At 40.5% G+C, this 15041-nt stretch overlaps 2 protein-coding genes across 4 annotated transcripts in view; both read right to left on the bottom strand.

The window, feature by feature from the left end:
• Positions 1–875, bottom strand: part of jmy (junction mediating and regulatory protein, p53 cofactor) — a 49765-nt gene extending 48890 nt beyond the window's left edge. For all 3 annotated transcript variants that reach the window (XR_013932557.1, XM_080419870.1, XM_080419869.1), the window contains exon 1: positions 202–875. Coding sequence is in view for 2 of the 3 variants with exons in the window: in XM_080419870.1 (XP_080275996.1) it covers positions 202–311 (110 nt within the window). In the remaining variant the exon portion in view is untranslated. The remainder of the gene's footprint in view (positions 1–201) is intronic.
• Positions 876–5121: 4246 nt separating this feature from the next.
• The window catches only part of homer1 (homer scaffold protein 1), a 40848-nt gene continuing 30928 nt past the window's right edge, over positions 5122–15041 (bottom strand). The window contains exons 5-9 of the mRNA XM_080420456.1: positions 14259–14401; positions 13089–13248; positions 12412–12522; positions 11867–11947; positions 5122–8917 (exon numbers count right to left, since the gene is read on the bottom strand). Of these exons, the coding sequence (XP_080276582.1) occupies positions 8729–8917; positions 11867–11947; positions 12412–12522; positions 13089–13248; positions 14259–14401 (684 nt within the window). The 3' untranslated portion in view covers positions 5122–8728. The remainder of the gene's footprint in view (positions 8918–11866; positions 11948–12411; positions 12523–13088; positions 13249–14258; positions 14402–15041) is intronic.

Below are 15041 nucleotides of genomic sequence, written 5' to 3'. Positions count from 1 at the left end.
AGTACTTTAAGTGCATTTTGATACCAATACTTTTGTACTTTTACTCAAGTAAATGTTGAATACCGGACTTTTACTTGTAACAGAGTACTTCTACATTGCAGACCATTACATTGCAGACCAAGTACATTTGAGTACTTTTTCCACCCCTCAATTCATAGTGACATTAAATGACAGACAGATATACACTAGTGAATACACTACCTGCCCTCCACCAGGCTCCACGCCACCATGAACACCAGCTTGTGTCGCTCCTTCTCCTCGAACACGTTGGGCCGAACGGACACCCAGTCCGCCTCCACGCACTCCTCCATTATTACCACTTATTAACGGCTCAAACCACCAAGAATTACTAGATTAAAAACTATAATTATAATAATAACGTTAACGTGAGCTCAAGTTAGCTTGCGGAGGAAAAAAAAATACCCCCCTTTATGACGATAAAAAGGAGCTAGTTAACACTCCTCCATTATGCTCAGTGACAATACATACAATGTCAGAAATCATCTATAATTATAAAGTCAACGTTGGCTCATGTTAGCTTGGGGGGAAATATCCATAAGACATATATAATATCCTCCTTTTGGCCGATAAAGAGGAGCTCCAGTTAGCCCTGGCAGCACAGAGAAGCTAACTAACACTAAACAATGGAGAGAGAGGTTTTGTTTACACGTCGCCAGCTGCTGAATATTAACGAGAAGAGCTCATGAATATTAATTGGACAGCTTGATAAATATTAAATAGACTCCTGCGTCATAACGCTTATAACTTGTCAAATGTAAACGTAAGAAACATAAAAAAAAAAAGATAAATAACGGTTAGTTGGCTAATGTCGCTGTAAGCATATTAGCACCTGCTTGTCTCTCTAATGCGCTCTCTCTCTCGTTCTCGTTTTCTCTCTCTCTCTCTCTCTCTCTCTCTCTCTCTCTCTCTCTCTCTCTCTCTCCCTTTGTGTGTTCTCTCAGACACGGTGCGCGTGCTGTGGTCACGTGCGTGAGCGTTGTGTTTACAAGCAGATGAGAGGTGCGTGCTGTCAGGGTCCGGGGGGCGGGGTTTAGGGGAGGAAAAAAAGAGCAGATCCACAAGCTCACAACGCCTTGTGGTGCGACGCGTTGTGAACTTGTGGATCTGCTCTTTTTTTCTCGCGAGATGTGAATCTTTAGTTTGCTTTATTTTGCTTTTCCTCCACCACGTTTTAGTTTTTTTAATCAAACAACAATACAGACAAACATTATAAAAGGCTCTCAGTTAGAATTGTAATTAATTTGATGATTTTTCTGATAATCATCGTTGTAAAAACACGACTATATTGTTCTTGTACAGTTGTTTAGTTTTTTCATGCAATGTCCTTCAGCTGCTGACGTAGCTTTGCACGAGGAGCGTAAACATCTGCACGTGGACAACACTTCTGACGTGACCTGACGTGGTGACGTCAAGTGGAAAACGCGTCGACAACGTGGGTCGACGTCGTGACGTGCACTATTGCCACATGCGCTGTCCGTCCGTCTGGCCACCTGGCATATTGTTCCTTTGGCTCCCCCATGTGGTATGTGAAGTATTGCAACCAGCCCGTTGAAATGTCTTGATAGATTAGTTGAATTAATCTAAATAAGTACTTTTAAGTAGGCTACTGTACTTAAATTGGCTCCTGAACTGGAACAAACTCCCTATTGCAGTTAGAACTGCAGACTCACTCTCACATTTCCACAGCAGTCAGACAACTCACCTCTTCAGACTCCACCTCACCCCCTAGCATTCACCTCTTCAGACTCCACCTCACCCCCTAGCACTCACCTCTTCAGACTCCACCTCACCCCCTAGCACTCACCTATTCAGACTCCACCTCGCCCCCTAGCACTCACCTCTTCAGACTCCACATCAGTCACTCCCTAGCACTCCAATAGGGTCTGACGCTTCTCTAGCACTCACCTCTTCAGACTCCACCTCACCACCTAGCACTCACCTATTCAGACTCCACCTCGCCCCCTAGCACTCACCTCTTCAGACTCCACATCAGTCACTCCCTAGCACTCCAATAGGGTCTGACGCTTCTCTAGCACTCACCTCTTCAGACTCCACCTCACCCCCTAGCACTCACCTATTCAGACCCCACCTTGCCCCCTAGCACTCACCTCTTCAGACTCACTCCACATCAGTCACTCCCTAGCACTCACCTCTTCAGACTCCACCTTACCCCTATAGCCCTCACCTCTTCAGACTCCACCTCACCCCCTAGCACTCATTTCCATTCTAGAATCCCACACTATAAAAATGAAATAAAAAAGAAGGAATGTTTTTTAATTATTTATGCCAGAATCAGGGTGAGGACATCCATACTGTGTATGACTGCATGATTAATATACAGTGTAAACAATAGCAAAAGCTTTATAGTTAATTTGAACCATTTATTTTCGTTTTACTATAAATCAAAAATTACAATTGTGTTTAAGCATGTGATATAATCAACATTTAAAACTTTTATTTCAATAATATTCCCTTTCAAGCTGTAATATAGGATTTAAAATTCAAACGTGATAAAAGTTGCAAACAACCTTATTCAAGTGTCTGATATGTACCATTCACAACCAACAACAAGCCCTTGAATAGTGTTTTTTTTTCCTCACATATACATGTTCATTTATGCATATCATTGCTGTCAGGTAGAAATCTTGTATCTCCATTTTGTTTTGTTTTTTCGTAAAATAATGCCCGACTTCGTCATACTACAGTAACTACACTACTACAGTGTCACACCCAAAAATAGCAGAACCCCCCCCACACCCCCTCCCCGTCCGCCCCCTATTTCCTGAAAAGTAAGTTTTGGACATACAAGGTTTCCACCTGACAGCAACGATATTCTTCGTACATCGTAACAGAATTTTTGGCAATAGTAAACCCCACAAAAGTACCGCAGTTAAGCCAGATTCATCCTTAGTCTTACAACGTGTCCTGTGCCAAAAAAAAGAAGGAGATATACAAGCTCACAACGCATTGCAATACAACATTTTGTGAGCTTGTAGACCTGCTTTTTGGGGGGTGCGGGACACCGTCGTACGACTAAGTATAAATGAGACATTAGCCTCCATTGATGCATCTTTGTACCAAAGGCAACACAAGCTAAATTCACATCTGTACAGGAACAAATATTTGGCAAAAGAAACATCTGCAAATCCAACCAGCCGTCACCTGCTATACAAGTACTGTATGTATATTGAATTCCTTTGATAAATAGTTCAAAAATATTGCCAGTTTTTCCACACACAAAACAATATTATAATAAAAATAGTAATAATAATAATAATAATAATAATAATAATAATAATAATAATAATAATAATAATAATAATAGAAAGACAACAACCTTGCCACCCACATACCAGACATAAAAAATATTACGTAAAAATGAGATGTAAAGAAAGGAACTATCATTGTTTCATACAACTTCCAATATAATCCTTATAGTCGGACGTCGGGCAGAAACCTTGTATCTCCATATTTCTAAAGTTGTGAGTTCTATAATAGCAGATCTACTTTGTCCTACAAGAGTGCCACGGAGAAGTTGCAAAAATAGCCTATTATTGAACATTTTGGAAAGTGAAAGTAGTTAATTGTACACACAACTACAATTGGATCCATTGGAACACAGGTTCAGTTTTGGACATATGAGGTTTCCACCCAACAGCAACTATATCCAATTATAGCTATTTCAGCTTCAGTAATAAATAAATAGTAACAAAAGGATTCAATCATTGCACTTCAAGTTGCAATAAAAAGGAGGGGGAAAGAAAAGAAAAACATATCATCAATACTGATTCACCCAGACATACATACATACATACATTTTTACAAGTGCACAATTATATAAATCTGTATCATTAAGTATTTTAAGTATTATATATTTTTTAGAAAAGTGTATAGAAAGACCATAGCATCCATAGCCACAGCTGATTTAGACGCCACCTTGTGGTCTCAACTGGTCATTACACATTTGTGAGAGCACTAAAATTACCTGAAAGTGACTGAAGACTAAGAGTGTTTTAACCACTTAAACCCCAGCATCCGTATTCTGGGAAAACCTTTGCAGGAAATAGCAGATCAACAAGCTCACAGCTGCGCGTTGTGAGCTTGTCGATTGGCTATTTTCAGCGACAACATTTAATGCCGAGCTAAAACAGAAACAACACTAGTATAGCGCCCTGAGGGACTCCACTCAACAATGGAGTTTAAGTGGTTAAGCCTGCTCTATACTCTGTCATAAAATGGTGTTGCACCCCGAAAAATAGCCGATCTATAAGCTCACGTGCAACGCGTTGTGAGCTTGACGATCGAAATTTTTTCGACATGACAGCGTTATAGAACGAAGTATACAGGTGCATCTAAAAAAAAATCAAAATGTATTCTTTTCCCCGTAACGTAGGACAAAAAGTGAAACTTTCCTTTTCATTAATGATAAAGTGAAATATTTCAATCCTTGTTTTAAATCTTGATGATTACGGCATAAAACTCAAATAAAACCAATCCAGTATCTCAAAATATTATGTTACATGAGACCAATAACAAAAAAGGATTCATAATACAGAAATGTTGACCATTCAAAAACTATGTGCAAAGCACTTTTTGAATTGCATTAAGTTACCTCTCTATATATAGCCTATTCTTTTTTTTTGATGCACCTGTAAATTAAGCCTTCTTCTGATCAGTGGTGGACAAAGTACTCAACTCCAGTACTTGAGTCAAAGTATTCTGTTGTTAAGCCGTGACGTATGCGCCTGTCAGAACAACTTCCGGGTCCAAGTGTGTGTTTTGCCAATATGCGCAGTGCTGTGTCCCTCGCTGTTTTAACAGATCTGAGACTAAAACAACGACTTAAGTGTCATTATACTGCTTTTCTGGCAACGACAAAGAGAAGAGGAAATGGTTATTATATATATATATATATATATATATATATATATATATATATATATATATATATATATATATATATATATATATATATATATATATATTAAAAATATACTAATATACTAATGATAATAATCATGTATAAAAAATATGTATATGAATATATATATATATATATATATATATATATATATATATATATATATTAGCCTACTTTTTACTGTCTATGATATTAGCATTAAGACCCTTTTTAACCCTCAATGGTTAATTTCTGAAAAAGGAGGTTATTGTGAGTGGACGGCGCTTGGTGCCTCTTGGACCCGGAAGTGAAGTCGGACTACAAAATTACGTCAGACTTAAAAACCGAATAGATCTCCCGGTCAAATATTACAGAATTACAAGTGAATGTTGTTCTGTCAAATCTGTACTTGAGTACTGGAATACTTGTTTTAAAAATGCTTAAGCATTCGAAAGTAGAAATTACAAAGCACATTTTCTTTTTAATGTCAACACATTTCTGTATTGAAATGTAGACATTTTACAAACAAATTCAGAGAATTTCCAATAATAGTGAAAATAACAGATCTACAAGCTCACAAGGTGTTACGTCGTGTGCAACACCTTGTGAGCTTGTGGATTGGCTATTTTCACCAGCTAAAACGGTTAATTCATAATGTTATTTTTTCCCCTTCTCAGAAATGTAGTGAAGTAAAAAGTACAATATCTGTCTTTGAAATGTAGTGGAGTGAAAGTATCCAAAAATGCAAATACTCAAGTTAAGTACAGATATTAAAACAATGTACTCAAGTAAATGTACTTAGTTACTGTCCACCACTGATTAATTCTGATGGTCCCTCTTTGTATTGCTCATTTATTGAAAAGGAAGGAAAAGTTCCTCCCCTCCCCCGACCGGACCCAACCAGGTGTTTGGTGGTACATAAGGGAGCGTTCATGAGCAGGGATGGGGATCGAGAATCGGAATCGTAACGATCCCGGAGTCCGGAAATTCCGGGAAGCAACCAGGTTTTGGCTCATCAATTATCTCATCGATTCTATAGCAGGACCTGACGTCATGTCTCGACAGATTAGAGACACGTCATTGAAATTAAACCACTGGCACAAACATACAAGTATGTCGTTCTAATAAAGCTTTTTGACTTCTGTTGAATTCCTTGCCGACTACCGCTAAAAACAAGAAAAACATTAAATTAATAGCTTGCATGCGCATGTTGCTTCAATGGTGTGCATTAGTTCAACCTGAAGCTCTACCTCTGATTGTGAAATTACATGAAAGTGATGGAGTGCCCCATATCAGGACCAATAGGCTCTATGCAAAGCAGCCATATTGTAATTGGGCCTCTTCTCCATTTTGTTACCACTGATTATAATGAAGGCACAATGGTTCTCAAACATTTTATTTTGAAGGACCTCCATCACTCTGATATTGTACAAATGGAACACTATCAGAGTTATCAGAGTTACACACCCATAAGAGGCCATTTTACCCCAAGGGACCATGAGGGTCCCTGGACCACACTTTGAGACCCACTGGTGTAGCAGAGTGTTTCCAGTGAGCCAACATGCACAATATCAGCACCCTGACTCTGTTTGACCAGAGTTGAACAGAGCCTTCATTAGTATCATTGGTAACACCTATGAAGGAACTAAGGAAGAGGCCCAATTTCTTTCCAATATGGCTGCTGTTCATAGAGCCTATTTGCCAACAGCTACCAATAATAGAAAAGCATCGATAGTGGGATCGATCCCCATCCCTATTCATGAGGGGTCACCATTTCTTCAGGACAACATCTGGAACCTTCGGTCACTGTCAACATCTCAGAGTCCGGGGAACAGAATGAAAGACGTGACCGACTAGTTGGAGTTTTTGTCTCTCTCCGTTTGGCTGACGATGGATTCCGTTTTGACGCAGGGCTTTTAGTGACGCAACCGCCTGGAAGCTGAAACATGAACCTGAATCCATGGAAGATAATCACTTACACCAGCTGACCAGAAGAGGGCGCCAAAGATAAAAAGAATAATACAAAAAATAATCAAACTTCCCAGTCTTCTTGATTGAAGAATGATATCTTCAGAGTCCTCTCCTATGAAACAGTCTGTCACTGAAGAGTACAACTGCAGTTTGTCTGCCATCAGAGTGCAGAATATTCCAGAATCTTCCGTCTTCCGGAATATCCCAGAAGGGATCAGGGGGTTCGAACCCAGACGTCTTTTGTAGGCTGTTGTAAACATGTAACAATAGAACTCTATGAATGTGTGTGTGTGTGTGTGTGTGTGTGTGTGTGTGTGTGTGTGTGTGTGTGTGTGTGTGTGTGTGTGTGTGTGTGTGTGTGTGTGTGTGTGTGTGTGTGTGTGTGTGTGTGTGTGTGTGTGTGTGTGTGCGCGCGTGTGCGTGTGCGTGTGCGTGTGTGTATGCGCGTGCGTCTGTGTGTGTGAGAGTGTGCAGCATTGACGAAGAAGAAGTGAACGACGGTAAGTATTTCGTTGCTGTCGGGCAGAAACCTTGTATCTCCATATTTCAAAGTTTTATGTTGTAATTGCAAATAAAATATATCGTCAATTAAAACCCTAATTAGTCAGACTATAGTGTCACACAAAAGTAGCAAACATGTTACGTAAGCTCACAACATACAACATGAGTAGATCGGCTGTTTTAGATTGTGTGTGTGTGTGTGTGTGTGTGTGTGTGTGTGTGTGTGTGTGTGTGTGTGTGTGTGTGTGTGTGTGTGTGTGTGTGTGTGTGTGTGTGTGTGTGTGTGTGTGTGTGTGTGTGAAAGTGGGTTTTATAAATAGTGAACCAATGAAATGTATTAAACAAGAGCTTGTGACTAAATAATAACTACATTGGATCCATTGCACCACAGGTTAATCTTTTTCCTCATTTCCTGAAAACATTTTTGGACATACAAGGTTTCCACCAGACAGTGACGATTTGTAGTAAATGTGTGAAAAACGATCAAATGCAAGTGCTCTATCTGTCCATGACAATGTGAGTACCAACACACACTACAGCCAGTGGTGGACAAAGTACTCAACCCCAGTACTTGAGTCTAAGTATAGATACTCCTGGTCAAATATTACTCTACTACATTGAGTGTTAGTTGCTCTGCCAAATTTGTAATTGGGCTACTTGCTTTACATTTCTTAATAAATGAAAATACATATTATTATTATTTTTTTTACACATAAGCATTCAAAAGTACAAATTAAGTCATTTACATTTTCTCTTTAATATCAATGCATTGCTGTAGCGAAATTTCAAAATCCTCCAAAAACATTAAATAAATTGTCCGAATTTTTCCACATCTACACACGCATTGTGAGCTTGTAGATCGGCTATTTTCACTATTTTTTAAATTAGGGCTTGAACTGGTTATTTATTTTATTTTTTTTATTTTTGTTTGGGTCCAGACTCTAGAGTCAAAAGTACAATATTTGCCTTTGAAATGTAGTGCAGTGAAACCAATCAAAACCCCCACCAAATTCTCAAGTACAGATACTCAATTTCTATTTAGAGTACTAAAGTGTGTGTGTGTGTGTGTGTGTGTGTGTGTGTGTGTGTGTGTGTGTGTGTGTGTGTGTGTGTGTGTGTGTGTGTGTGTGTGTGTGTGTGTGCGTGCGTGCGTGCGTGCGTGCGTGCGTGCGTGCGTGTGTGTGTGTGTGTGAGAGAGAGTGTGCGTAAGTGTGTGTGTGTACTTGTATTACTATACTTTTGAGGACCAAATGTCCCCACAAGTATATAGTAGAATTTGAGAAAAGTGTGCGCGCGCCTGTGTGTGTGTGTGTGTGTGTGTGCTTGTGCGTCCTCCTAGCTGCTCTCTAGCAGTTTGGCTAGCGTGTCGCGGAGCTCGGTCAGCTCAAAGATCTTGCTGTCCAGCAGTTCCAGCAGAGATCTCAGGCTCTTGCGGAACTCCTCTCTCTCCTGCTGGTCGCTCTCTAAGCGCTTCTCCAACCCTGACAGCTGTTCCTCCAGCGCTGAGTTCCTGGACTCTGTGTCCTGCACACAGAAACACAATGGGCCTCATTCACTAAGCTGTTCATAAATAGTGTGTAAGTAAAGGTGACTAAAGGGGTGTGTATTTTCTCTAAGCACAAATTGACGTGCAATTCACGAAAGGGGGTGTACAGCCCTGATATGTGCGGATCACAGGTTGAATAGCCAAAGTATAAAAGGTTTAAATTACTGTGACACTATATTAAATTCAGTGCCATTAACGTGTACACGTCCATTTTTTTTCAAAAGCCCAGGGCGACATTGATGTGTACACGTCCAAAACTACACGTCCAAAACTACACGTCCAAAACTGTGTTTACCACTAGATGGCACCCTTGCGCAACCTATGAGCCACCATTTCAGAGAGATCTAGAGATCACGTGATCACAACATTTTATGCTCCATCTGCTTCCTGGTTAGCGTCAAGGAAGCTTTTGAAAGGAAAGGACGTTCCGTCTGTCCGTTCTCTAGATATATGACATGACACTCATGGGTGGCAAACCTCGCACCGGAAGTTTGTTAAAATACAGTGCAGTGGATGGAGCCGGCTGGACCAGCTCATGAACAAACATTATTTCGGAGCGATTACGACTTTTGTCATATAATCGGTTCATGAATATAAAAGAAGACATATCACAAATTGTTTTCTGCTGTATTGCTTTTCGATTTGTACACTGTAAAATTGTATAGAGGTGTCTAAAGGGCACAAAGTATGTTTCTGAACGGCCAAAGTATCGCGAGACTGTCCACGATGTCCTGTCTGGCAGCCAAATCTCGAGATACCTCCGAGATAGAAAAAATACCTGCCGCTGTTTAGATGCCTCAATAAAATGATGTGCTTTGCACATCGAAAAGCAAGTGATTAAAAAACAACCTGTGATATGTCTTCTTTTATATTCCTGAACCGATGATGTGACAAAGGTCGCAATTGTTCAGAAATAGTGTTTGTTCATGAGCTGGTCCAGCCGGCTCCATCCACTGCAATGTATTTCATCAAACTTCCGGTGCGAGATTTGCCACCCATGAGTGTCATGTCAGTATATCTAGAGAACGGACAGACGGAACGTCCTTTCCTTTCAAAAGCTTCCTTGACGCTAACCAGGAAGCAGATGGAGCATAAAATGTTGTGATCACGTGATCTCTAGATCTCTCTGAAATGGTGGCTCATAGGATGCGCAAGGGTGCCATCTAGTGGTAAACACAGTTTTGGACATGTAGTTTTGTACGTGTAGTTTTGGACGTGTACACATCAATGTCGCCCTGGGCTTTTGAAAAAAATGGACATGTACACGTTAATGGCACTGAATAAAAATTTTCTTGGTTAGCGTGTGCAGAAAATCAGCTGTAACTCGAGTTGCTTTCCCCCCCTGCATTTTTGGCCAGACATGCTGTATTCAATGTGAAAGTGAAAGTGAAAGGTAAGTTGCGTGAAAAAGATTTTTTTCCATGGAAGCACAGTGAAAGCCCCCGTGATTACCAACCATCAGAGGATTGATCATACTAAAGATAGATATTCTGTGACTACTTAAAAAGGTAAGATAAATGAAAAATCGCTGGCACAATGGGCAATTATTCTTTTATTTACTTGGCACTAAATGAGTTAACACATTTTGCTGGGGACCCCCTGGACCCCCCCAAGTACCCCTGGGGGTGCCCGGATCCCACTTTGAGAACCAATGGTGTGTAGATCATTTGCATTGTTCCACGCCCCATTTAACACCATAAAAGGCAACCGGAAATAACCCATGTGGAAAAAAACAGATCTGCAGACAACTTGCACATCTGTTCTGTTTGGAAGCGAGTGTCTCCCTCGATCGCGAGACGGATCAACTGAACGTTAATAAAGTAATGCTCTCAAGTGTAATGAGATTATGAAGTTACAAAGTTTAACCCCACCACCAAATAATAGGCTAATAAAACGTGGAAAGGATTTTTGAAAAATGTTGACGTTTTTTGCAAATCTTTCAATATATATATACATATATATATATATATATATATATATATATATATATATATATATATATATATATATACATATATATATATATATTTAAAGCGAACAAAATATTTTGAGATGGGGGTCGGCGGCCAAATACATATCATTTTGGGGGTCCTTGACATGAAAAAAGTTTGAGCACCACTGATATTATAACAACATAAGTTTAAAAAAAAAAGCTGTTAGGATTTAGAAGACATTTGTAGAATCCCCAGAAGCAAAGATTTGAGTTACAAATTTCATCCATACTGTATCCTCATCAGATGGTTAGACATATACACGTAATGTAAATATTATAAATAAAGAGCGCGACATATGGAGTTGGCATGAAACTCCAATATGCAAAATGCTGGCCACACTTGAACCAGTAAACAACGGCAACAAAAAAATTGTGTTTGAGGTTTGGCACTATTGAGTTATAAGTTATATTGTATTAACATACTCTACCATACAGATTGGCCAAAACAACATATTGTATTCACTAACAAAATGACAAAATAGAGCTTTAAGTAACATTAGCAATCCCACAATATAACAACCCTCTGTGACAAGTAAAAGGACTGTATTTAACACTTCCTCACTGCATCACTGTGGTGCAACAATCATGGCAAAGCACACCTTTGAGAGTAATATTGCTTAATTACACAAGAGGTTGACCTATAAGCTCACACCGAATTGCATCCGCGGCACATTGTGAGCTTGTAGATCAGCTATTTTCAGCGTGCGGCACTGTCATGCAGCAACTCCTACCCCAGAGCCACGGCTCTATCCACTCTTTGAAATTTGACCTCCACGGAAGTCAAAGTTCACCTTCCATGTTGTTGTGGATTTCACCTTGACCTACAAGTTTGTAGCCTAAAAACTATTTGTATTAAAGCCTATTAACAACTGTTATCTATTTATAAGCAGTTAGTTGGATGAAATGTTGCAGACCTGCATGTCACATACTGTACCTGTAGTTTCTGTGTTAGAGAGTCTTTTTGAGACTGGAACTCACTGGCGCTCTCCACTTCTTCTTTAAGCCTCTCCAACTCCTGAAAGAAAGACATTATAGACAGAAAGATTAGGAAAATACACACGCACATGTACACGGCACGGCACGCACAATTTCACAATTGGTTACAATTGTGCAATTGGTTACAATTGCCACAGGTTTTGTCGGGGCATCTGAATTGGATGGACCCGTTTAGACCTGTGAGTACCCGACGACCAGCATTTATTTTTATTTTTTAAATGCATATTAAACTGTTTAACCTTCGTTTTTTTGCAGTTGTAATTGCAATTTTCCTCGGGTCCGTTCAGACCCTGCTATCCACTAACGCACATGCACGCGCGCACAGACACACACACACACACACACACAGACACACACACACACACACACACACACACACACACACACACACACACACACACACACACACACACACACACACACACACACACACACACACACACACACACACACACACACACACACACACACACACACACAGACCTCTTCTTTGGTCTTCAGGGTCAGCTCCAGGTCTTCTATCGTTTGGTTGAGTTCAGTCTTCTGAGTTTTGATGACCGTTGTCTGACCGCTCACACACTCCAGCTCTGTCACCTAGCAACACGGACAAACAAACAAGCAAACAAACAAGCAAGCAAGCAAGCAAACACACAAACACACAAACACAAATGTTACATATTTTGCTTACGTTCGGACACATTAGAGGCAGACTGATGGCAGACCAATTTTGTAGAGTTCTATTTGGTTGAATGCAATATTTTGTAATGAATATGAAAACCGCAGATTTTATTAACTTATGAGCAAAAATAAATAACTTGTTATTTAAAAACGTAAGCCCTTTTCAAAATGTTTAAAAAATCTATGGCATTGTACATCTACTATTTGTATTCATCGTATGTCCAAAACTAATAAAAAAAAAAAAAAGCAAATCTACAAGCTCACGTGTCGCGATGGGAAGCTTTGAGCTTGTAGATCAGCAATTTTGCTACGTTTGTGTGACACTGTACTGCAGTATGATGAAGTATTAAAGCATTCATTTACAAAAAAAAGCGTAAAAAAGGAAAAACATGGAGATAAGAGGTTTCTGCCCGACAGCAAAGATATACTCTACAGGTCTGGCTGAAGATCGTGTGTTGTGTGTGTGTATTTTGTGTGTGTACCCGTTTGTGTAGCCTCTCTGCCTCCTCCTGATAGGCCGCCAGCTGCTGCTTCCATTGTTTGACGTTGGCGGTGGATTCTAACAGAGCCGCCGTCAGCTTGGCGTTGTTCCCCTTTAAGGCCGCAAGCTCCGCCTCCCAGTGCTTGTTGATGCTGGATGAACTGCAAGGAGAAAAGATTAATTCATGCTCTGTCGGTTTGACGCTGTCCTGCACTGAACATAGCCGATCTACAAGCTCACAATGAGTCGCAGAGCAACGCGTTTTTTTGCTTGTCTTGTTTTTGGTTTTGGCTTTGGTTGTTTTAGGACGTACTGTTGTACCATACTGGCTCACCTGCCAGTGAGGAGCCCCCACTGGGAGGACACACTGTTATACCATACTGGCTCACCTGCCAGTGAGGAGCCCCCACTGGGAGGACACACTGTTATACCATACTGGCTCACCTGCCAGTGAGGAGCCCCCACTGGGAGGACACACTGTTATACCCTACTGGACCCTACTGGCTCACCTGCCAGTGAGGAGCCCCCACTGGGTGGACACACTGTTATACCATACTGGCATACGAACAAACAAACAAACAAACAAACAAACAAACAAACAAACAAACGAATGAACAAGTGGTTCTCAAGCATGAAATATTTTGTGCCAGGGACCCCATACAAGATTTGTATGGGGTTTGAAATATTCAAACATTTTAGGTTAGAAATAAGCAATGCAGTACATTTCTACTGCCCCCCCTCTCTACACTACTGCCCCCCCCCCCCCCTCTCTCTCTCTCTCGCTCTCTCTCTCTCTTGATTGATTGAATATTTTATTAGGTAAAACATGTAAAACAGCACAGTTACATTTAAAATACTTTGTCTAACAGGTCCGTTCATGAAAGTCCTTGCGGTCTTGTTTCCAATGAGGGCCTTTGTATTCTCTCTCTCTCTCTCTCTCTCTCTCTCTCTCTCTCTCTCTCTCTCTCTCTCTCTCTCTCCCTCTCTCCCTCCCTCTCTCCCTCCCTCTCTCCCTCTCTCTCTCTCTCTCTCTCTCTCTCTCTCTCTCTCTCTCTCTCTCTCTCTCTCTCTCTCTCTCTCTCTCTCTCTCTCTAGTGATGCCTCCAAGAAAACTTCAAGAATAAAGCCAGCAAAATGGCCATTTAATGGCATCTTTAAGAGAACATCTTACCTATGTGAGAAGGTCAGTGCATTGAGGGACTGCTCTGGGCGTGGTGGGGGGTGTTGAGGGGGCGTGTCTGGCGTTACATCCTCATCCGTACCGTTGATGCTCTCCGGGGTCAAAGGTGACTGCAGGTCACCTGGGGCAGACTCCTATAGTTATGCAGAAGAAAGAAAGAAAAATGACTCAGACACACAAAGAAAACAACAGCTGTGAGGGGGGCATGTCAACAGGAACCGTTTTTTGAGCGATGTGTTTTGGTGAAGCTCTGGGAAGAGGAGCGCCTTCATGGATAAGAAGGTCGGAGAGGATTATTGTCGGTATCATCCAAGAACGCGGGAGTGAGTCTATCAGTGGTGGAAAGTAACTAAGTACTTTTACTTAAGTACTGTACTTAAGTACAATTTTGAGGTATTTGTACTTTAATTGAGTATTTCCAATTTCCAATACTTTTACTTCTAGTCCACTACATCTCAGAGGCAAATATTGTACTTTTACTCCACTACAATTATTTGAAAACTTTAGTTACTAGTTACTTTTCAGATATTAATTATGATATTATAAAACATACATTAACCACTTTAGCCCTATTTTATACCTAGGCTATTTGAAAATAGCCAATCTACAAGCTCACAAAGCGTCGCATTGCGACGCGTTTGGACCATTACTTTTAACAGATTATTTCTATATTGCAGTATTGACACTTTTACTTAAGTAAAGAATTTGAGTACTTTTTCCACCACTGGAGTCTATCCCCGTTTCAAAGCGCTAGACAGCTGGGAGATGGATTGC

The sequence above is a fragment of the Gymnoscopelus braueri genome, assembly GCF_963280865.1.
Source record: "Gymnoscopelus braueri genome assembly, chromosome: 22".
NCBI lineage: Eukaryota > Metazoa > Chordata > Actinopteri > Myctophiformes > Myctophidae > Gymnoscopelus > Gymnoscopelus braueri.
The sequence above is the reverse complement of the archived record's forward strand: the minus strand, read 5'-3'. Positions and strand labels throughout refer to the sequence as shown.